At 45.8% G+C, this 24,556-nt stretch overlaps 1 protein-coding gene across 5 annotated transcripts in view; it reads left to right on the top strand.

Moving 5' to 3' along the window:
* CLTCL1 (clathrin heavy chain like 1) overlaps positions 1-24,556 on the top strand; it is a 111,233-nt gene that overhangs the window by 54,094 nt on the left and 32,583 nt on the right. For all 5 annotated transcript variants that reach the window (XM_024239974.3, XM_054543102.2, XM_054543103.2 and 2 more), the window contains 14 exons: positions 258-431; positions 1,415-1,612; positions 2,496-2,696; positions 2,799-2,951; positions 3,516-3,638; positions 6,146-6,283; positions 9,792-9,956; positions 10,539-10,719; positions 12,113-12,276; positions 13,382-13,507; positions 14,098-14,240; positions 14,577-14,811; positions 16,174-16,296; positions 19,875-20,020. In XM_024239974.3, coding sequence (XP_024095742.3) covers positions 258-431; positions 1,415-1,612; positions 2,496-2,696; positions 2,799-2,951; positions 3,516-3,638; positions 6,146-6,283; positions 9,792-9,956; positions 10,539-10,719; positions 12,113-12,276; positions 13,382-13,507; positions 14,098-14,240; positions 14,577-14,811; positions 16,174-16,296; positions 19,875-20,020 — 2,270 coding nt within the window. The remainder of the gene's footprint in view (positions 1-257; positions 432-1,414; positions 1,613-2,495; positions 2,697-2,798; positions 2,952-3,515; positions 3,639-6,145; positions 6,284-9,791; positions 9,957-10,538; positions 10,720-12,112; positions 12,277-13,381; positions 13,508-14,097; positions 14,241-14,576; positions 14,812-16,173; positions 16,297-19,874; positions 20,021-24,556) is intronic.

Here is a 24,556-nt window from a genome sequence, read left to right on the forward strand (position 1 = left end):
TATAGCTAGGGGTGGCATCTCACACTTGTAGTCCCAGCTACATTGGAGGCTGAGATGGGAGGATCACCTGAGCCCAGAGGTCAGAAGTTGCAGTGAGCTATGGTGGCACCACTACACTCCAGCCTGGGTGACAGAGCAAGACCCTATCTCAACAAACAAACAAACAAAAAGACTCCTCTTTATCATTTGTGAGCTCTTTTTATCCACATGGCTTCTCCTCCTTACTTCCCAACCTCTTGCTCTCTGTCTTCTTACAGATTGGAGCTAAACATGGTGTTATTTACTTGATCACAAAGTATGGCTATCTTCATCTGTATGACCTAGAGTCTGGCGTGTGCATCTACATGAACCGTATTAGTGCTGACACAATATTTGTCACTGCTCCACACAAACCAACCTCTGGAATTATTGGTGTCAACAAAAAGGGACAGGTGTGTAACTGACATTTTGTTTTCTACCTTTTCCATTCATTAGGGACTGGCGTTCAAACTTTCCCCCTTCTCTAGGAAAGCAGCGGGGTGTAGCTATTAATAGTTCCTGTTATTAAACTTAAACCCATGTCTCCTCCTTCATATTGACACTTCCTCTCTTCAGACAGCACCATTCCTAACACAGGATTGATTCCAGGAGGAGAGCAGCTCCTTCCTGCATATGGAACAGCAGTTCTGATGCACATCATCTTTATACCACGCACACCCTAACTGGGGAGGGTTGAAAAAGCAGATACTATGGTATTTAAGTAACTTTTCTCAACCATAGTTGAAAAAGATAGTTAAAAGAAGAAACTATTGGCTGGGCACAATAGTTTATGCCTGTAATCCCAGCTGCATGGGAAGTTGAGGCACGAGGATGGCTTGAGCCCAGGAGTTTGAGGCTGCAGTGAGCTGTGATCACGCCATTGCACTCCAGCCTGGGTGACATAGTGAGAGCCTGTCTCGGGGAAAAAAAAAAAGTCAGGAACAGTGGCTGATTCCTATAATCCCAGCACTTTGGAAGGCTGAGGCAGGAGGATTGCTTGAGGCTAGGAGTTTGAATCCAGCCTGGGCGACATAGTAAGACCTGTCTCTATAAAAATATTTTTTAAAAAAGAAAGAAACTCTGTGCTTTAAAAATAAAAAGTTTAAGAAGAAAAATTGTGAGTTCCATCCACATAGGTCATTTCGCTGTCACGCAGAATGCCTCACACTTATCTGTGTGACTTTAATAACTACATAGACTCCTGTGCTGTTCTGTTTTGTTACCATTTGGCTTTCGGCTTGCTTTGCATCCTTTCACTATGAGGGCCACCATCACAGGTGTGCTCAACACTCGCCTGAGAATGTGGCTACCACTCCAGCATCGGGAGGGAACATGGCAGAGGGATGGTGGAGCACTCTTCTAGGCCGGGCCGCTCTCACTTGTTGGGTCCTTACAGGTGCTGTCAGTTTGTGTTGAGGAAGATAACATTGTGAATTATGCAACCAACGTGCTTCAGAATCCAGACCTTGGTCTGCGTTTGGCCGTTCGTAGTAACCTGGCTGGGGCAGAGAAGTTGTTTGTGAGAAAATTCAATACCCTCTTTGCACAGGGCAGCTATGCTGAAGCCGCCAAAGTTGCAGCGTCTGCACCAAAGGTGATAAACCTTGAATACTGTTCAGGTGTTCTGAGTGTTAAGAACCAACCTTGAGAGGAAAATAAGTCATAAAAGCATTTCACTAGTGATATTGCAGTCTATTAGTGTTATGTTAGGAGTTTTTAGTTTAAAATTTTTGCACCAGTGGCATAACAGTGAAGGAAGTAAACAAAAAGCACACTCTTGCTGCATGGGCACTTCATGCCTCCCACTTTGTGTGCATATAAACCTCTCACCCAACAGCTTAGATACAGTTTCACATTTCTGTAACTTAGCATTTTCCACTCTTGCTACCTGGTTGTCAAATATGCAACTGTACAATACATCAAGTGGTTGTTCCCTGTTTTATCTAGCGATAGTCCTACCCTGGACTTTCTCCACTCTTTTAGAATACAGCATTTCGGCATATGGCTTTTTCTTTGGTTTATTTCGTTTGGATAAATTGTTCAGAGACTGGATCTGCTCCTGAGTAGATAAAGACTTTCAAGTTGCTTGTCCTTGAAAGAATTTGTCTTGTCTTTCAAGGGGTAGTTATGAACAAACCATTTCTAGCCTTCATCTGTGAATTTGAGTATTTCCAATTAGAATATAATGATGGCAGAACTTCACTACTACAAGACTGATTGAGAGGCCGAATTCTTAGTGCAGCATGCTGGGGGAGAAGTAAGACCCTAAGTGTGAAGCCACCTGGAGGACCTAGATTCCCCTATACTTATGGTTATTGTTGAAGATAGAAGCAGTTGCCTTGGTAGGGGACTTTTTGTCTATGACAGAGCAGTGTGGAATTTCCACTGGCAGATTTTTGTTTTTACATACAAGCAAGTTGAGTGAAGGGATCCCCTGTGATTACAACACAATGACCTATTTTTCCATTTATTATTAGGGAATCCTGCGTACCAGAGAGACGGTCCAGAAATTCCAGAGTATACCCGCTCAGTCTGGCCAGGCTTCTCCATTGCTGCAGTACTTTGGAATCCTGCTCGACCAGGGTCAGCTCAATAAACTTGAATCCTTAGAACTTTGCCACCTGGTTCTTCAGCAGGGGCGTAAGCAACTCCTAGAGAAGTGGCTGAAAGAAGATAAGGTAGAAACACTTGTGAGCTCATAGCCCCCCGCACAGCTTGAAAACTTGGTCCAGGCTCCTTACCTGCCTCCTAACTTTGCCTTGTCCCTTGGCATACCACAGCTGGAGTGCTCAGAGGAGCTCGGAGACTTGGTCAAAACCACTGACCCCATGCTCGCTCTGAGTGTGTACCTTCGGGCAAACGTGCCAAGCAAAGTGATCCAGTGTTTTGCAGAAACAGGCCAATTCCAGAAAATTGTGCTCTATGCCAAAAAGGTAATGTGTATTGAACCAGTGGCATCTCACAGATTACTCACGTGTGGTTGAGTGGTTGCTGATTTTAAAGTTTATAAAATTCCCTTCTTTGTAAGTCCTCTGGTGTGAGAGTTGGCAATGTTGCTGTTAGGATCTTTATTCATAATGATCATATTTTATTCTCTTCAGTTTTTTATTATCCTTAGTTTTCCAGTCCTTCCATCTTTTTATTTGGGAGCTTTATCTTGTTTTTTCTCTCCCTCTCTTCCTTCTGTATGTTAATTTGATATTTTGGCAGACTCCCAGATCTTATCCCTGTGTGCTCACTGGCAGGCTGTGTTTGCACACAGATTGAGGAACTTCTTTGTGGTCTGGGCTGTTTTTATAGTTAATTGTGCCTTCCATGTACATGAAATCAATTCATTTAATTGGATATTGTGTTTGGCAGAAGGTGGTACCTACACATGATAATGTTGCTGCTCATTTCTTTGTTAACACAAGTTTAAAACAAAGGATGGATAACTTCCTTTTCTAATGCCCAGGGTTTTTCATTGATTTTCCTGATTCGTGCTCTCTTGCTTCTAGGTTGGGTACACCCCAGACTGGATCTTTCTGCTGAGGGATGTAATGAAGATCAGTCCGGAACAGGGCCTGCAGTTTTCTCAAATGCTAGTGCAGGACGAGGAGCCGCTGGCCAACATTAGCCAGGTGAGCGTAGGCATTTTTGGACAACTTTTTGTGGCTTTTTAGAGCCATCTAGAAGATTTCTTTGATTCGTTTCCTGTTAACTTGTGTCAATGCTTTTCTTCATCTGCTATGAATCTTCCAGTTTTAAAAAATCTAGTGTACTTGGGGAGTTTGTCTTCTAGTCTTTACTATGTGAGTACTCATTGCCTCCTTTGTTTTGAAGTACTTTAGAGAATGTTTGTTTGGGTTTGTGTCTTTGGGTGGTGATGGTGTAAGGTATGAGGATATCATTTAGGTTCCAGCCCTCCATCCCTTGGCCCACCCCAGTTACTACGTCATGGTCTCTCCCTGACCATTGGCCTGAGCACCAGGAGCTAGTGCTGTGGCGTCCCCCAGATGTTCATCCTGTGGGTGTCTGACTGACCTGGATTACGTGAGCATCAGCCTGTTTTTTAGTGTAACCTACTTAAAATTTAGATGTAAACACATGACAAGTCACTTTCAGTAAATTGGTACAAGGAGCTTTGATGATATATAGATGTGTAACAAAGCTTGAAGCAAGGCATCAGAGCCAACAACTGTTTAGAAATAATAAGTGCAGTTATATGTGTTTGTACATCTGGGAATCTGCAGATATTTTGGAGAACATGAATAAGAGATTTGAGACAAATTTACTTAGCTTTCAATAGGAGAGAAATTTCCAGTTCACATCTTGTTTACAGTTCATATTTTAAAGTTGTTCAAAATATAAACTTCTCATACTTTATGAGAAGTTCCACAATTAGTAAGTTCTTTTTTATTTTACTGTAAAGCTGTCCTTCAAAAACAATTACTAAATTTATTCCTATAGTTCACATCTTACTGAGGCATATTAATTATTTAAATTAACATCAATTTAACTTTAATAATTGTCTAAGTAAATATTTGCATTTTCCCAGTTGTGCCCCAATAATATAATGATATATATGAGTCAGATATCAAGTATCAACTGCTTTGTTAGTCAAGATTCTGCAGAGAGACAGAATCAATAGCGTAGCTATAGCTATATGAAAGGGAGCCTGGGCAACATAGTGAGACCTCCATCTCTACAAAAAATTTTTTAAAAGTTAGCCAGGCATGGTGGTGCACACCTGTGGTCCTAGCTACTCAGGAGGCTGAGATGGGAGGATCGCTTGAGCCCTGAAGGTAGAGGCTGCAGTGAGTGGTGACCTTGTCACTGCTTCAGCCTAGGCAATGGAGTGAGACCCTATCTCAGATATATGAGAGGGAGTTTATTAGGAGAATTGGCTCGTGATTATGGAGGCTGAGAAGTCCTGTGATAGACTGTCTGCAAGCTAGAGGAGACCTTGGATACTGGTAGCATGGCTCAATCTAAGTTTGAAAGCCTCAGAACCAGGGAAGCTGAAGGCGTAACTCTCGTCTGAGGCCAATGGCTGAGAACCCTGGGGGGCCTTTGGTGTAAGTCCTGGAGTCCAAAGGCTGGGGAGCCTGGAGTTTTGATGTCCAAAGGTAGGAGGAGGAGGAAAATGTCCCAGCTCCAGGACAGAGAAGAAATCTATTCTTTCCTTTTTTGTGCCCCCAGCCGATTGGATGGTGTTCCCCGACATTGAGAGTGGATCATTCTACTTGTTCCCCCAACTCACATGCCAGTCTCCTCTGGGAATGCCCTCACAAACATACCCAGAAGGAATGCTTTACCTGGTCTCTATGTGTTCCTTAATCCAGTCAAGCTGACACCTAAAGTTAAGCATCACAGCTGCCTCTAGGATGTAATTAAGTAACGTATGATTACTGCTTGGGGGTTCATATGTTATAAAAGTTACTCCCTTTCATATACTTCAGTAAAATACCTCACTGATAAGTATGATGTAGGTGATATGATTTTGCAAGATTATTAATAAATTAATGGCCATAAATTACGTGAATTGTGTTGTTGTTGTTGAGATGAGGTCTCTGTGTTACCCACAGTGGTCTCAACTCCTGGGCTCAAGGAATGCATCCACCTCAGCCTCCTGAGTAGCTGGGACTATAGGCACATGCCACCACACCTGGCTCTATGTGAATTGTGATGACATAAGAAAATGGAAAGGGGCAGGGCGCAGTGGCTCATGCCTGTAGTCCCAGCACTTTGGGAGGCCGAGGCGGGCGGATCGCCTGAAGTCAGGAGTTCGAGACCAGCCTGACCAACATGGTGAGACCCTGTCTCTACTAAAAATACAAAAATTAGCTGGGTGTGGTGACAGGTGCCTGTAATCTCAGCCACTTGGGAGGCTAAGGCAGGAGAATCGCTTGAACCCAGGAGGTGGAGGACAGAGATTGGAGTGAGCTGAGATTGTGCCTTTGCACTCTAGCCTGGGTGACAGAGCGAGATTCCATCTCAAAAAAAAAAAAAAAAAAAAAAAAATACAAAGGAAGGAACTAATTGTTGAATTTCTAAATGAGATAATATTTCAGGAACTATTTCAATAGGAAAATGAAACACTGAATGAAAACATACTGAGTGAAAATGTGGCTTGGATATGTTTCAGATTGTGGACATTTTCATGGAAAACAGTTTAATTCAGCAGTGTACTTCCTTCTTATTGGATGCCTTGAAGAATAATCGCCCAACTGAGGGACTCCTCCAGACATGGCTGTTGGAGATGAACCTTGTTCATGCACCCCAGGTCAGTGACTTGTAGGCTAACACCGAGAGACAGAGCACCTGTGGCACCTCTCTGTGGGTTTGCAGACTTGAGCACAATGGCTTTGGACTGGGCTGGGCTTGTGCCAGATGTTTGTCTTGTACTTCTTAGTGGACATTCTCCATGACTTTCCTTAAAAGGATTTTCCAGAAATCATGATACAGGACTTTCATGGAAACAGTTCTAATTGGGGCAGCATTTCTTCCTTTCTTCTTTTTTTGATTGTGGTAAAATATACGTAACCAAATTTACCATTTTAACAACTTTTAAGTGTCTGATACAGTGGCATTAAGGACATTCACAATGCTATGCAGCCATTACCACTACATAGTTGCAGAACTTTTATTATCCCAGAGTAACTATGTAACTGTTAAGCAGTGACTCCTCATTTCCTAGCCCCTAACAACTGCCATTCTAATCTGTCTCTATTAATTTGGCTTTTCAAGATATTTCATATACATGGAACCACAAAATATTTGTCCTTTTACCTGGCTTTTTTCACTTAGCATATTATTTTTAAGGTTCATCCATATTGTAGCATGTGTTAGAAACACCTTCATTTTTAAAACTGAGTAATAGTCCACAATGTGTATATATGACATGTGTTTATCCATTCCTCCATTGATGAACATTTGGGTTGCTTCTACCTTTAGGCTATTGTGAATAATGCTGCTGTTAACATGGGTGTACAAAGATTTCTTTGAGACCCTGCTTTAATTCTTTTGGGCATATACCCAGAAGTAGAATTGCTGGATCATATCGTACAGTAATTCTATGTTTACCTTTTTGAGGAACCACCATACTGTATTCCAGGAGGCTGCACCATTTTATATTCTTCCCAGCAATGCTCAGCAGTTCCAATTTCTGTATATCCTTGCCAACACATTTTCCCTGTCTAAAATAATAATAACGGTAATCACCATCTTAATGGGTGTGCAGTGGTATCTCATTGTGGTGAGGCATCATTTGTTGGCCTGAAACTTGTGGGAGGCAGGTATAATCAAATTATTGTTGGCCTGAAACTTGTGGGAGGCAGGTATAATCAAATCACATGTCTGTGCTATTTTGGGTTAAATTTAGATATATATACAAGAAAGGGATTTAGAGGAGTTTATATCAAGCTGTTCACCACGGTACTAAGTGGATAAGATTGTACAAGTTCACTTTGTTCTTTACTTATCTCTTCTGATTTTTCTTTAATAATCACTTACTGTTTTTATAATTAGGAAACAACATATTAAGTATATTGTTCTGTTACCTCAATTTATTCAAATCCACAAGTTAGCTGCTAAGAAGTGGGTCATATTCCAACTTTAGGAAATAAAAGTTCTGTTAATTTGTTGCTTGTGGTCTATTGGACTCTCATGACTTTGTGAGTGTATGTAACAGTTTTTGGTGAATGAGATTTGAAACACACCAAGCGCCACTCAGAAACTTGGCAGACAGACCCTAAGGAATGCCCAGACCCTAAAGGACAAACAAGTAGTTGGGTGAGGTGCCAGCAGGCTCTGGCTTAGTGCCTCAGGATGCTGGCAGTCTTCTCTGGGCAGTGGGACTGCGTGATGGTTTCTACGTTCTCTAAAATACACTGTTGCTATGAGGAGAAAATGTTTGAAAACAAGAAATAAAGATAAACCTGAAGGAAACAAAGGATAGGAGACTCAGGTAAGTGCTAGATATTCTAAAGCCCTACTCTTAGTACTGGGTTTGGATCGTCAACTGTGTAGGGAACCAGGAGTGTGCATCACTCTGAAGTGGTCTGGTGTGTGACAGTGGCTGTGGTCACTCTATGGCCATACCTGGTTGGTGATGCAGATTCTAGAAGGAATAAGAAAGAGTGTGCTGGGTGGCAGGGGAAGGCACCCAGGAGTGCAGCTTGTCAAGACCAGCATTAGATACTGAGGGAGCACTCACTCAGCCATGCTGCAAGGCTGCTGTGTTGACCTATCCAGTCTTAGCCCAAAAATTACTTACTTAAAGAGAATATTTAGTGGCTGGGTGCAGTGGCTCGCGCCTGTAACCCCAGCATTTTTGGAGGCCAAGGTGAGCAGAGCCTAGGAGTTTGAGACCAGCATGGACAACACGGCCAAACCCCATCTCTACAAAAAAAATAAAAATTAGCCAGGTGGGCCAGACGCAGTGGCTCACACCTGTAATCCCAGCACTTTGGGAGGCCAAGGCGAGTGGATCACGTGGTCAAGAGATCGAGACCAGCCTGGCCAACATGGTGAAACCCTGTCTCTACTAAAAATACAAAAATTAGCTGGGTATGGTGGTGCATGCCTGTAGTCCCAGCTACTTGGGAGGCTGAGGCAGGAGAATCACTTGAACCCATGAGGTGGAGGTTGCAGTGAGCAGGGTGGGATCATGCCACTGCACTCCAGCCTGGCAACAGAGCGAGACTCCGTCTCAAAAAAAAAAAAAAAAAAAAAGTAGCCAGGTGTGGCGGCATGTGCCTGTAATCCCAGCTGCTTGGGAGGCTGAAGTGAGAGGGTTGCTTGAGCCTGGGAGGTCAAAGCAGCAGTGAGCTGAGATTGCACCACTGTACTCCATTAGCCTGGGCAACAGAGTGAGACCCTGTCTCAAAAAAAAAAAAAAAAAGATTTTATGCCTCATCAAAATTGTTTCCAGGGATGTTCATTGTTTTTTAAATTCAATCCCCAACTCCTAATTCTGTATTTAGCCTAGTAGAGAAGTCTAGTAAGCAGAAATGGGATTTGTTTTGTTCAGGTCTCCTTCTGGCCATTGCTAGCTGAGGCTTGAGCTCATTCAAGGAGAATCGGTAGACTTGAGCCCTCACATTGATCTTGCCATAGAAACCCTATAAGAATGTGATTGCTGGCTGGGCACAGTGGCTCACGGCTATAATCTCAGCACTTTAGGAGGCCAGGGTGGGTAGATCATTTGAGGTCAGGAGTTTGAGACCAGCCTGGCCAACGTGACGAAACTCTGTCTCTACTAAAAATACAAAAATTAGCCGGGCATGGTGGTGTGCATCTGTAACCCCAGCTACTTGGGAGGCTGAGACATGAGAATCGCTTGAACCTGGGAGATGGAGGTTGCAGTGAGCCGAGATTGTGCCACTGCACTCCAGCCTGAATGATGGAGTGAGACTCTGTCTCAAAAAAAGAAAAAAAAAAAAAGAATGTGATTGCTTAAAAGCTGCAACAGTGACTTGGACTCATCCCAGTAATAGGGCTTTATGGAGCCTCAGCCTTTCTCACAGGCCCAACTCTGTGACCACATGGGCTGGGTCCAGCTGTAACATGGGAGGATGAAGCCTTGTGCAAAGGGCCTAAGATGGCTTGAAGGACAGCCAGGGATCTTGGGACCAACAAGCACTGCTGCTACTACAGAGGTATGGATGTGGACAGGGGCCTGTGAGTTCTGGTTGCCAGGCTATACCCTACCCTGGGGCAAGGTTGAGCAGCTGGTCTTAAAAAGTTATGGCCATTGATCAGGCCTTCTCACCGAACTCCCTGTTTCATAGGTTGCAGATGCCATCCTTGGAAATAAAATGTTTACTCATTACGACCGGGCCCACATTGCCCAGCTCTGTGAGAAGGCAGGCCTCCTGCAGCAAGCACTGGAGCACTACACTGACCTCTATGACATCAAGAGGGCTGTGGTCCACACTCACCTCCTCAATCCCGAGGTACTGTGTACCCCTGGGCACTCCTATTATGGCTGTTGTCTATGCAATTAATGTCACATGCTCCCCAATGTTCACATGTTGATGATTGTGGAACCGTGGCCTGAGCCTGTCACTGCCCTAACCTACCATACTTTACTACCAAAAGCAGTTCTAGTTCAGCCCACACACAAAGTTTATCTGCTCAGCAGCATGTCTGCGCCCTGTAGCACCTTTCTTTCTGATGTCCACCTTCGACTTAGTCTAATAGCAGGAGTATACTGTCACCTTTTAACACTGACAACCTAACAGGACTGTCTGAAACCATTAGCAAAGCTAAACTAGCTATTGTGTTCCAATTTATGGAATAAGTTTTAGCATCATCTGTGGAATATTCCAGGTGAACAGTTTAGAGCAGTGTCTTTTCCCAGCTTTACTCCTTGCTCCTACTTTTTCCCATGATGGATAGTTGCTTTTCAATCTCTTTATGTGGAAATTCTCTGTATTTTTGACACTCGGGAACAGGAGAATGACCTAGTTATTTTCCAAGTGTTAGCAATCTTTACAGTGGTGCATCGTTGTGGACAGACTCTTCCTTGTTCCCAGTGGCTTGTCAATTTCTTTGGCTCCTTATCGGTGGAGGATTCTGTGGAGTGTCTGCATGCCATGCTGTCTGCTAACATCAGACAGAACCTTCAGCTGTGTGTGCAGGTGGCCTCTAAGTACCATGAGCAGCTGGGCACGCAGGCCCTGGTGGAGCTCTTTGAATCCTTCAAGAGTTATGAAGGTAAACCATGCAGCCTCTCGCCAACCCCACCATGTGACTACACCTCCTTTCTCAGGTGTTGCTGCCTACCTGCCCGCATTAAGACAGCCTTCCTGCAAAGCCAGGCAGGATGCAGCACTGGCTGCCTTGGGTGCTCAGTCAGTGGCAGAATGCTACTGCCATCTCATGTGCACCCTCAGCTTCAGTAACCTTTTTGGTATTTCCAAAGGAAGAAATCAGGTTGGTTGGTGATGGGATGGAGAAGCTTATGGAGCCCGGTGTGTCTACGCAGCACAGTCTGGCAAGAATTCATCTAAAAGCCTGTGCCATGGGTACAGTGAAAGGGCCTGATGTCTGGTCTTCACAGCCCCAGGAGGGAGGCTCTTTGGGCCTCTCCTAAATGAGAGCCCACGATACAGGGTGCATTGCTTTGTGGTGTCTGCTACCCAGTTGATTGCGGGGGCTGACAAGGGAACCTGGTTGTCTTCCTTTCCCCTTCTTGGACATCACACCAAATAAGTGTTCTAGGGCAGTTGGGGTGGGATTGGCTTTGTTAGGGACAGATGGGGGCTGTCTGGCCCACCCAGGATAGAGACTAAGCATTTGTCTAGGCATCAAGCCACTGCCATGTGTCCAGTGAGGTTGGGGCATTGGTGGAGGGTGGGACAGGACCCCTGCCCTCAGGGAACTGGCCTTCTCTTTAGAAGACACCCCTGTAAGAAAGACCATGGCAGATGATTGAGTGGAGCTGGGCTGGGAGAGGGCAGTAGGGTAGGTTGGTGGAGAACCGTTGGCCTAGGGGCTGCCCATTCCCTTCCTAGCATCAGAGTCTCACAGTTACAGTGAAAGACCTCGACAGGGAGAGGCCTTCTCGGATGTGTCCTACCCTGTTGTTACTGGTGCCTCCTGGCTGGCCTCTGTAATGAGGAACATCGTTAGCCTCTGTGAATGCTGTCCTCTGGGGCTCACCCTGGGGCTCAGCATGTGGTGCCCATGTCACTGTCAGCTCTGTGTTGAGTCGCAGGCCTCCTCCTGGAGGCCATGGCTTATTTCTCTGTCCCTTGCTATGTCTTTTTAGAGAAGCAGTCCCACAACCCTCTCAGATTACCTCAGTGGGAATTACTCTTGATAACAACTATCTAGATATACCTGGGCCCCCAAAAGGAATTTCACTCGTACCAAATATCTAGTATTTTACATCAAAACATGCCAGGTATACCTGCCAAATATGATGGAAATCTGACTAGCTATTTTTGGGAGCTGCCAAAACAAACAAGTGGCATATTGATTATGAGTTCTGAGTGTGCTGTGGGTCCCTGGAGAGTGGAGCAGGGTCATCGAGGGAAGGTGGGCAGCAGCTACGGAGGAGATAGGCGGGTGTTACAAGGACAAAAATGGAACGGTCTCTTCATAGGTCTCTTCTACTTCCTGGGCTCAATTGTGAACTTCAGCCAAGACCCAGATGTGCATCTGAAATACATTCAGGCTGCCTGTAAGACAGGGCAGATCAAGGAGGTGGAGAGGATATGCCGAGAGAGCAGCTGCTACAACCCAGAGCGTGTGAAGAACTTCCTGAAGGTGTGTTCCAGCGTTGCCTCCTTCCATGAGCTGCCCTTGCTGATGGCAGGTGGGGCAGACCATCCGCAGGACGTCCCAGGGGCGGGAAGCTGGATCTGTCTCGCCAGGGACCCCTTAGTCCCAGGGACAGAGCTCCACTTTATGGCTTAAAGTTCTAAAGTAACCCTTCTATTGTTTTAAGAGCGTGTAAAGCAGCTTGAGGCTGTGTTCTAAGTATCTGGCACGTGAGTGGAGGGAGTTAGTTTATTGCTGCATTGTAATTCATCAACATCCCATTAGTGCCGTTGTCAATTAGGCAGGCAAAGCTGCAGAAACAAGTGGACCACTCAGCACTAGTGTCATAAAGAACAGGAAGCCTACTTCCTTATGTGGCAGTCCTGGGTGGGCTGGGGGTCAGTGGGGTGACTTTCCTTCCCACTGTCCTTCAAGGACCAGGCTCATGACTGCTTTGCCGTGTTCAGCACCTCACCTGGATGTCGTCTTCCCAGTCAGCTAGAAGAAGGGAAGAGCACAGAGGAACCAGCATAGGTGGTTTTTATGGGCGAGGCCTGCAAGTGGCAGATGACACTTGGATTCACGTTCCATTGGAGGAAACGAGGTCATGTGGCCACACTTAAAACTTCAAAATGTGATCTAGGCACGGGACCACACGAGGGGAGGCATGATTGTGGTGGCCTGTGGCTGTCCTACCCAAGTGCCATCATCATCTGGGAATGGTGGCCAGGTGTGTTTCCATGGCCTGCGGCTGCGTGTCTGAAAAGGCAGCCCTTACTGCAGGTGTGCTGTTCTTGAGAATGGCCTGGTTTCTGTTGGGTTTGCACATAATGAGCTGCTTGTCTTAAATCAAAAGATATTTTCATCCAGATTTGGAATGTTAATGCCAAATGTAGCAGTCTTTAACCAAATACTATTATCTTTCTCTCACTTATTTCCCAAAGCAAACGCCATACCACAAAACGACAGCCTATCTAGAGCAGTCTCATTCTGAGTCTCCTGTGTTTCACTCTGCTGCAGAGACAGTGCCATCCCATGTGTGCAATGAGTCTGAGGTCTGGCTGTCTGGTTTCTCCTCTCCCTGACTTGTTCTGTGCATTCTAATCCTCAGGAGGCCAAGCTCACAGACCAGCTTCCCCTCATCATCGTGTGTGATCGTTTTGGCTTTGTCCATGACCTTGTCCTGTATTTATACCGCAACAACCTGCAGAGGTACATTGAGATCTACGTACAGAAGGTACTGCTGGCTCCCTGGAGTGACATCCAGCTGCCTCTGGGCCCCAGTCAGTGGCAGTCTTCCCCTCAGAGGCTGCCTGTAACACCTGACATTTCAGAGACTATCATTTTGAAGGGTGGTGGGTTCGTGTGCTCAGACTGCCAGAGTAGAAGACCACAGTCCAGGCAGCTGAAACAACACACATTTATTTCTCACAGTTTTGGAAGCTGGAAGTCCATGATCAGGGTGCCAGGAGGGCTGGTTTCTGGTGAAGGCTGTCTCCCAGGCTTGCAGACAGCCTCCTGGCTGTGCCCTCACAGGGCCTTTCCTCTGTGCATGTGCACTCCTGGTGTCTCTTCCTCTTCTTAGAAGGACACTAGTCCCATTACATTAGGGCCCCACCCTTGACATTGATTACCTTGTTAAACATCCTCTTTCCAAACAGAATCCCACTAGGGGTTAGGACATCAGCAGGTGAATTTTGGTGGGACACAGCACAGTGCTAAACAGGAGCCCTTTCAGGGTTTTGCCCAAACTGTCCACATCGTAGGAGGCTTCTAACAATAACTTGTGTCTGCAACACTGAAGTTACTTGACCTTGACTACCCTAGGTCAACCCTAGCCGGACCCCAGCTGTGATTGGAGGGCTGCTTGATGTGGATTGCTCTGAGGAAGTGATTAAACACTTAATCATGGCAGTGAGAGGACAGTTCTCTACTGATGAGTTGGTGGCTGAAGTAGAAAAAAGAAATAGGTAAGGTGTCCTTACTTGGTGTTTTCTCTTACCCCTGGATTCTAGTGTCTGTTGTTTCTGTCTAATTCTCCAGGACTGTCTCTGTAGCTGGTCGTTCATGTACACATCTTAGATGTAGCAATGAGTTACTTGCTATTGGTACTGTGAAGACCTTGGGGGAAAACCTAACAGTAGAAATCAGTTTGGAAACCAGGTCCATATTGGTCCCTAGAGCAACCTGAAGTTAATGGACTCCGAGATTTTTTGTTTCAGGAAACATCTGTCAGAGCCCTGGAGTTGCCCTCAAGACTTCCAATGGTAGCCTTGAGACTTTACAGCACCTTCCTTCTTTCAAAGGCTCAAGCTGCTGCTTCCCTGGCTGGAGTCCCGGATTCAGGAAGGCTGTGAGGAGCCTGCCACTCATAATGCACTGGCTAAAATCTACATCGACAGCAACAACAGCCCCGAGTGCTTCCTGAGACAGAATGCCTACTATGACAGCAGCGTGGTGGGCCGCTACTGTGAGAAACGAGACCCCCATCTGGCCTGTGTCGCCTATGAGCGGGGGCAGTGTGACCTTGAGCTCCTCAAGGTGGGTAGCAGATGTGCTGAGCTGCCCATGTAACCCTGGCCTCCCAGAGAAGCTTTCAAAGGTGTGCCTGTGGGGAGCTGATCAGGGCTTTCTGTGCACCTGGAGATGGCAGGTCATGAGATTATTTCCTTGTGATCCTCACAGCTTTTGGGAACTTGCTCGTGCGATTTGTACGCGTTGTACCTGCAGACCAGTTGGCCCTGAACCTGACTTATCCCGCTGCTTACAGTCCTTACTGTTGCCTGGTAATTTGAGGGCAGAATTGAACTCCTTGGCCTGACTCATGAGCTCCTCTGTGGACTGCCACCTTCCCCAACTCCCCACCTTGATCAGCCACCCATCTTGCCACCCCACCTGGAGAGGCCTGCAGTTCCCTGGGTGCCTCATGTCCCGAGTGCCCTTGTACTTCATGCCCCCTTTTTGGGGTAACCCTCTACACAAGCCCTTCCCCATCATCTGACCGATGACCTCTTGCTGGCCCCTCCTTGAGACATCTGCCCAGGTCTTTTGCCTGCGTCTGCCCAGGCTTGGATTCACATATAATTACATGTTTAGGTTGAATTGTATGAACTGTTCCTACCTAATCATTTGATCTAAAAATCCAGACATGAACAGGGCACCTATGAGGTTGGTGCCACACCAGCCTGCTCGTGCTTTTCCCGTGATACACAGGCAGACTGCGCTGCATCTGCAAACGTGTGCACACCGCTCAGCCTTGTGCCTGGCATCTGGCACTCAACAGATCCGATCCTCACCAGGATTTAGCAAGTGCTGCACACGCTAGAACATTCCAGTGGACTGTTGGTGTTTTGGAGATCTGTTATAACATTCAGAAAAAGGTCTCCAGATCTGCCAGTGAAAGCACAGTTTACAGTTTTTAGGTCTTGAAACACTGCAGTGTTTGTGCTGTTTTATGCCAGTTCTAGGCTGTTCTGATAACATTTTACAGATGGTTTAAAGCTAGCTACATATGAGTACTTAAATTTAACTAAATTAAAAATTACCAGTTTAGTTCCTGTCACGCACCACATTTCAAGGGCTCAGTAGCCTCCTATGGCTAGTGGCTGTATCAGACAGAATGGGAGACAGAGCATGTCCCTGAATGCAGGAAGTCCTACTGGCCAGAGATGTGGCACATCCCCAGGAGTTGTTGTAAACTTGGAAAGGGCATTTTGAGGTAGTTCGAGTCCATTGTTAACCCTGTAGGATGCTGCTCATCCCATATCAAAGCATAGCATCTTGCCTGGGCCCTGACTGTTCACCAAACCAGTATCAGGCGCACAGGGAATGAATTGGGGTGTCCTCCCAAGCAGCTTCCGCTGGTTGGCTGCTGTGTTACACACACGAGTGTGCTCATTTCAGGTGTGCAATGAGAATTCTCTGTTCAAAAGCGAGGCCCGCTACCTGGTACGCAGAAAGGATCCGGAGCTCTGGGCTTACGTCCTTGAGGAGACCAACCCATCTAGGAGACAGCTAATTGACCAGGTGAGGCACAGAGTTGGGTATGTCTGCGCACCTGCGTTTTGCCGTCTAATCATCGTTGTGGCTCAAGTGACTGGTTTTATTTTTAATTTAAAACATCTTGGCCGAGTGCAGTGGCTCACACCTGTAATCCCAGCAATTTGGGAGGCGGAGGTGGGTGGATCTCTTGAGATCTCAGGAGTTCAAGACCAGCCTGGTCAACATGGTGAAACCCCATCTCTACTAAAAATACAAAAATTAGCCAGGCATGGTGGCACACGCCTGTAATCCCAGCTACTCGGGAGGCTGAGACAGGAGAATCGCTTGAACCCAGGAGATGCAGATTGCAGTGAGCCAACATCGTGCCACTGCACTCCAGCCTGGGTGACAGAGAGAAACTCCGTCTCAGAAAAATAAATAAATAGGCCAGGTGTGGTGGTTTACACCTGTAATCCTAGCACTTTGGGAGGCCGAGGTGGGTGGATCACTTGAGGTCAGGAGTTCAAGACCAGCCTGGCCAACATAGTGAAACCCCATCTCTACTAAAAATACAAAAACACACTGTGTGGCGCATGCCTGTAATCCCAGCTACTCAGGAGGCTGAGGCAGGACAATCGCTTGAACCCAGGAGGTGAAGGTTTCAGGAAGCCGAGAACGCACGCCACTGCAACTGGGTGAGACTCTATCTCAAAAAAAATAAAATAAATAAATAAATAAATAAAACATCTTAGCCCTTATGAACCTTCTCCCCTGCAGAAATAGCTTGCCTAAAAATAGCTTGATTCCACAGGGTGAGCTGACTTGGAACTGTTTACTGGCCAAGGGCATAGAGTTGGCCCTTGGATCCAAAGCAGGGATATGCAGCCCAGGAAGAGAGTACCTGGTGGCACGCCTGCATGCTGGGCCCAGCTCAGCCCCCGTGGACAGAGGTGAAGTAGCTTTCAAGGTTGTCTCAGCTGACTTCCCTTTGTTGAGGAACTCTTTATGCCCCTGTGACAATCCAGCACCTCCTTGGAGACAGGGCAGGGTGCTGGGGCCAGGGGTCATTATTGGGTGTGGCCTGGCAGGTGGGAGTCCGCCTCGGCCTCTGGGAGGGCTTCCCACAGCCCTATGGAAGAGCCTCCCCTCCAGTCACAGCCTCACAGACATTCGCAGATAGTGCCTCTGCTGCCCTCAGCACTGTCCCTAGGTGCTGGGCAGACTGTTTAGGGGCGGGGCAAGACCAATGTTGGAACAAAACCCTCGTCCAACAAGTGGCTTCAGCCCTGAGAATAGGAAACTCCCACCTCCCTCGTACACATTGCCAACCTGCTGGACCGGTGCTTTCGAAAGGCTTGAGAGCTGGATTTGACCTTTATCTCTACTGAATTTTATCCTCTCGTTTTCTCTCCACTGTTTCCTCAAGCCTGTGCCACTACTTTTTTAAATAAACTTTTTATTTTGAAATACTTTGAGATTTATGGAAGGTCATGTTTTGAATCTCTGTTTCAACTTTGGACTTACCATCCAAATCTAATAAAAATATTAAACACCACAATATTCTACTAGGGATCTACATCCAGGTTCCCAGACATCAGACATTTCTCCAGGTATAGTCCAGCCACCTGGTACACTTTGAAGGTGACTTCATATTGGCACTGGGGAAGGGTCACTTTAACACTGCACCATACCAGAGCCAGCGGGGACCTCTTGTCTTCCTGTTTCTGGGTAGAGCTGCTGGTCTTTCATTATCTCTGCTGTAATTGGATATCTGTAGCCACCTCCTGGTGGGAAATTCAACTGCAATGCTCCCAATCCAGAGCACATAATAACAGAGGGAGGCTGCTTTTAGTGTCTGGAGTGGAACTTCATTATGAAAAGTTTACTGAGAGCAGTGTCCTGAGGCAACCTTAGGTGGGGCATCCTATATTGACTCAAACAGATAGTAGAAATTTATTTTTGCCCTTAAAACAACCTGTGTGTATTTACTTAAGTTGCTCCAAGGTTTTCCTTCTTTCTATTTTTTTTTTTTGAGATGGAGTTTTGCTCTTCACCAGGCTGGAGTGCAATGGCGTGATCTCAGCTCACTGCAACCTCTGCCTCCTAGGTTCAAGTGATTCTCCTGCCTCAGCCTCCTGAGTAGCTGGGATTACAGGCGCCTGCCACCACGCCCAGCTAATTTTTGTATTTTTAGTAGAGATGGGGTTTCACCATGTTGGCCAGGCTGGTCTCGAACTCTTTTTTTTTTTTTTTTTTTTTTGAGACAGAGTCTCGCTCTGTTGCCCAGGCTGGAGTGCAGTGGTGCAGTCTTGGCTCACTGCAAGCTCTGCCACCCGGGTTCACGCCATTCTCCCGCCTCAGCCTCCTGAGTAGCTGGGACTACAGGTGCCCACCACCACACCCGGCTAATTTTTTGTATTTTTAGTAGAGCTGGGGTTTCACTGTGTTAGCCAGGATGGTCTCGATCTCCTGACCTCGTGATCCGCCCGTCTTGGCCTCCCAAAGTGCTGGGATTACAGGCCTGAGCCACTGAGGCTGGCCTCCAAGGTTTTCAAGAATTGACAGTTAGATGTCACTGTAGGAAGTGTACCTTCTCCTTTGGATGGACTTGTGCTGTGTCCTGGTGCCCCTTTCCTTCAGGCATACCCTTTTGGTTCCTCAGCTGCTGGGAGAGCTCCTGTTCTCAAACTCTTCAGCCTCCTTGTTGTGGTTATTACAAACTCCACAGAGGTAGAACTTTTGCATCTTATGGTACCAGTGAGTTCACAAAGACTAGCAGAAAGGTGGACTGGACTGATCTTGACCCTAGGTTCCTTTAAGGCCCCTCAAGATTGCTAGGTGAAAATTCATGGTCAGAGGGCTGTGTTAGCCATGAAAGACCTTCCAGAGCTGTCTCTTCCCTCTCGTTGATACACGGCTGTTGCCCACCCCTGAGGAGAACCAGAAACTTGGCCAAAATATTAGATCCTCGAAGTTCACTGAAGGTGCCTGGTCCAAAGTGCAAAAAGAACAGTGCTGGCATTCCAAACTGCTGTCGCACGGGAAATGTACTTTTTGGAAAACTGTCTTTCCACCCTATTTGTAAGTGTTTTTGTATGTGAGACACCTATAATTGGAGGAAGGGTGGCACAGCTGGTCTTCTGTTGGTCTTTCCCTTCAGATTGTGGTTCTGAGTGGCATCCGGTGTGAAGGCACGTGGCTCCGCAGCTCTGGCTGTGGACTGTGCCACAGCAGTGGCAGCGCTCTCTGCTAGTAAGAGGCTGCTGGAAGCCCCTGCAGTGTCTTCATTAGAGAAGTGGAGCCATATTTGCTATTAGTGGCTTTAAGAGACAAATCTAAAAGGAGACATTCATTTCAAAATGCCTAGTGCACTGGTCATTGGAGCAGAGTAAGAGTCTGTAGCACATTTGATATGAGAGAAAAACTAATTGTCAAAATAGAGCAAACTGAGAATTTCCTGAAATTAACTTTGAAAACCCTTCCTTTGTTACATTAAGAAGTCTCCCATTTTCTCTGTGTCTGTTCCAGACCACCTTGGAGGCATCCTTCCCTTCTGTTTAGCTTCAAAGATACAGTCTTGAATTGACTTTAATCAAGTTCTTTCAAATGCTTTTTAAAACCAGGTGGTACAGACAGCATTGTCAGAAACACGAGATCCTGAAGAGATTTCGGTCACTGTCAAAGCCTTTATGACAGCCGACCTGCCTAATGAACTGATTGAACTGCTGGAGAAGATAGTTCTGGATAACTCTGTCTTCAGCGAGCACAGGTGAGGCTATGCCGGGGGTAGCTGTGGACACAGGCAGATTCAAACATCTGCTTGATACTCATTTTCTGTTACAATCTCGTACTGCTTCACCCATCCAGCCTGCCCATTGGCTGCTCCCCAGACATGCCAATCTTCTTACCACCTCCTCTATCTCAATCTAGCCCTTGCCTTATTAGCTCCTGCCTGTCTCAGAGCCCAGCCTCAGTTTCACATTTTTCCAGGAGCCTGCGCTCCTCTTACTGCTCTGGCCCACACTGTCCTTTAACACAATGCTCAGAGAAGGGGAGCTGGCATTTTATGAAGGCCTCGTGTGGCCTAAGGATGTGTTGAACTCTTCAAATCATGGTGAACAAAGCTTGGAGAAAGGTGGCAGGAGAACCAGATCTGGGTATGTATCAGGGAAGACTTGCCAGAAGTATACTGTAGAAGCCAGATGAGCAGGAGCTATGGCAGGGGCAGCAGCACAGGCCCGGCATCGTAGAGGTGGGAGTCCGTGCTTCCGCATGGCCCGGCATCGTAGAGGTGGGAGTCCGTGCTTCCGCATGGACCGGCACCGTAGAGGTGGGAGTCCGTGCTTCCGCATGGCCCGGCACCGTAGAGGTGGGACTCCGTGCTTCCGCATGGCCCGGCACCGTAGGGGTGGGAGTCCGTGCTTCCGCATGGCCCGGCACCGTAGGGGTGGGAGTCCGTGCTTCCGCATGGCCCGGCACCGTAGGGGTGGGAGTCCGTGCTACCGTAGGGGTGGGAGTCCGTGCTTCCGCATGGCCCGGCACCGTAGGGGTGGGAGTCCGTGCTTCCGCATGGCCCGGCACCGTAGGGGTGGGAGTCCGTGCTTCCGCATGGACCGGCACCGTAGGGGTGGGAGTCCGTGCTTCCGCATGGACCGGCACCGTAGGGGTGGGAGTGCATGCTGCTTTTGCATGGGCAGGCACCATAGAGGCAAGAGTGTGTGCTTCCGTATGGGCCAGCCACCTAGGGCTCCTCTCCACTTCAAAATTCACCATCGGAGAGTCTGTGTCAGATTTTAATCAGCTCACATCATAAGTGCAGCTGTAAAGATTTAATTATGAGATTTATTTTGTAGGCCAGAAAGGCTATCAAGGGCTGTAGTATTATAGAGAGGAATTTGTGTGTTTTTAAACTTGGAGATGCTATATGGTAATGGTTTATGGAATGTGAAATTATATTTTAATGGAATCATAAACCCTGACTAATGACAGGATGCCAGGATTAAGGTGCCTGAGGTGGCTAGGATATTCTGTCTTGCTGTCTGATGAACCTCCTTTGATAGTTGTTAGTTTGTGGGTACTTCCAGGCACTTACAGGTGGCTGTAGCTCCGCTGTCTTCTTAAACGCTTCTGAAACATGCAGGTAACCTCAAGTTTGTGCTCTTCTTTCTGTGATGATTTCACCATGCAGTTTTATATGTAGGTAAAAATAGCCTTGGCTGGGCGTAGTGGCTCATGCCTGTAATCCCAGCACTTTGGGAGGCCAGGAGTTTGAGACCAGCTTGGCCAGCATGGGTGAAACCCTGTCTCTACTAAAAATAAAAATTTAGCCCAGCATGATGGCAGGTGCCTGTAATCCCAGCTACTCGGGAGGCTGAGGCAGGAGAATTGCTTGAGCCTGGGAGGTGGAGGTTGCAGTGAGCCGAGATGGCACCACTATACTCTAGCCTGGGCGACAGAGCGAGACTCCGTCTCAAAAAAAAAAAAAAAAAAAGCAAAGTATATTATTTTTAGAGTATATACTTGGAAGAATATATTTATGACCTAATAAATTTTTAAGCCAGTCACAGAAACCATAAATAAACCTTTAGTGAAAAACCAATAAGACTGTATTAAACTTAAGCACTTTATCATAAAGAAGATGGACAAATGAGAAGCTACAAATGGGGAGAAGATATTTGCAACACAACCAACAAAAATTAGTAGGGAAAAGTTGTAATAAAAGAAAAACACAAGCAACCCAATGAGAAACCAAGCAGAGCGCTTGAGCAGGCCCTCCGGTCAGAGGAAGGGCGGCTTGTGAACCTAAGGCAAGAATTCAGCCTCATCAGCCACCAAGGAGGCACAAAGTGAGGCCACAGTTCATCATCCGATGCTTTGTTACTCCTGCCAGAGCAGCAGGAACCCCACTCTCCTAATCAGTGCTGATGAGGATGTTGGGCAGCTGGACCTCTTATGTGCCCCTGCTGGGAATACGCGTTACATTTGGAAACAGTTTGGTGAAAAAAGACGCACACAGCCAGCAATTTCCTCTCTTCCTTATGAGCCCTAAAGGAACTCAGCTCATTTGTATGAGATGTGCAGGCATACTCAAGGCAAAGCTCTAAGAGCGATCCAGATAACCATCAATAAGTAGGTTGTAGTACAGTCATACAGTGAAACACCAGATAGCAGTAGAAATGAACACTGTACAGCTGCATGGATGACTCTTAGCACCTAACTTTAAAATTCTTTTTTATAAAACCACCATACAGTAAAAATGACCTTCTGGAAGGGGATGGGGAAAGCAGTGCTAGGAATTTTAACACAAGTGTAGATCTGTAGAATCACCACAGTCGGGATACAAACCATTCCATCACCCTTTAACACTCCCTTGTGCTAGCTACCGTGTATATTATACATTCCCCCAAACCTCAACCCCCAACCCTGGCTACCACCCGCCACACTAGTTTTGCATTTTCAAGAATGTCATGTAAATGGAATCACGTGGTATAAGACTCCTTTGTGACAGGCTTCTTTCACCCAGCGTGATGATGCCTTTGAGATTCATCCAAGTTGGTAAGTGCATCGCATCAGCCTTACATTCTTTTTTGTCACTGAATGATATTCTGTTGTACGAATGTACCACAGTATCTCTTCACCCATCAAAGTACGTTTGGGTGGTTTTCAGTTTGAGGTGATTATGAATACATCTGCTGTGAACATGTGTGTCCAGATTTTTGTTTAAACATACCCAATCACATGGTATATGTACTGTTTAAGAGACTGCCTCACTATTGTTTTCCAGAATGGCTGTGTCATTTTGCATTCCCACCAGCAATATGTGAGAGTTCCAGTCACTCTTCATCTTTAGCAGCACTTGGTATATTGGTATTTTTTATCTTAGCCAGTCTCATAAATGTATAGCAGTATGCCATTGTGGTTTCAATTTGCATTGCCCTAGTGGCTAATGATGATGAACAACTTTTTATGTGCTCAGTTACCATCCGTAGATCCTCTTTGGTGAAGTGTCTCTTGAAATCTGTTGCCTGTTTTTTAATTGGGTTGTTTGGTTTTTTGTTGAGTTTTCAGAGTTCTTTGTATATTCTGGGTACAAGTCCTTTGTTGGATATGTGATTTCCATATATTTTCTCATTCTGTAGATTTTCTTTTATTTTCTTAATAGTGTCATTAACAGAACAAAAGTTATAATTTTGATAAAGTCCAATTCATAAACTTTTATGGACTGTGCTTTGGTGTTAAATCAAGAACTCTGTTAATACTCCTAGGTCACAGAGATTTTCTGTTATTTCCTTCTAAAAGTTTCATATTTTTTTCATTTTATATTTAGATTCATTATCCAATCAAGTGTGAAGTTTACGGTGAGGTTCAGCTTTTTGCATATGTATGTCCAGTTTATTCCAGCGTTATTTGTTAAACATACTCTTTCTCCATGGAATTACTTTTGCATCTCTGTCAAAAATCAATTGGCCAGATAGTGTAATCCTCCCACCTTTGTTCCTTTTTTCTTTCTTTCTTTCTTTCTTTTTTTAAAATAGGGTCTCCCTCTGTCACCCAGGCTGGAGTGCTGTGGCATGAACACGGCTCACTGCAGCCCCAACCTCCTAGGCTGAAGCAGTCCTCCCATCTCAGCCTCCTGAGTAGCTGCAGGTGTGCACCACCAGGCCTGGCTAATTCTTTTTTTTTTTTTTTGGTAGACACAGGGTCTTGTTGTATTGCCCAGGCTAGTCTCAAACCCTTAGGCTCAAGCACTCCTCCCACCTTGGCCTGCCAAAGTGCTGGGATTACAGGTGTCAGCCACTATGCCTGGGCGCAACTTTATTCTTTTTCAAAATTGCTTTAGCTATTGTAGTTCCTTTGCCTATCTATATAAATTTCAGAATTAGCTTGTCTATACGTACAAGAAAATCCGCTGGAACTGGAACTGCATGAAATCTATGGACCAATTTAGGGAGAATTGATACCTTTACTATGTTGATTCTATGAAAGTGATATGTCTCTCCATTTATTTAGATCTTTGATTTCTTTCATCAGCAGTTTATAGTTTTTGGCATATAGGTCATATGTAGATTTTATTAGATTTATACTTTTTCATATTTTTGGAAGTATTTGAAATAGATTTTTTGTTTACAGTTCATTGAAAAACATTGTCAGTATATAGAAATACAGTTGATTTTTGTATATTGACCTTTTATTCTACAACCTTGCTAAACTCATTTATTAGTTTTTTTTGTTGTTGTAGATTTCTTCAGTTTTTTTAATCAATCCTGTTGGCTGCAAATTGGGACAGTTTTTTTTTTGTTTGTTT

The sequence above is a fragment of the Pongo abelii genome, chromosome 23, assembly GCF_028885655.2.
Source record: "Pongo abelii isolate AG06213 chromosome 23, NHGRI_mPonAbe1-v2.0_pri, whole genome shotgun sequence".
In the NCBI taxonomy this organism is placed as follows: domain Eukaryota; kingdom Metazoa; phylum Chordata; class Mammalia; order Primates; family Hominidae; genus Pongo; species Pongo abelii.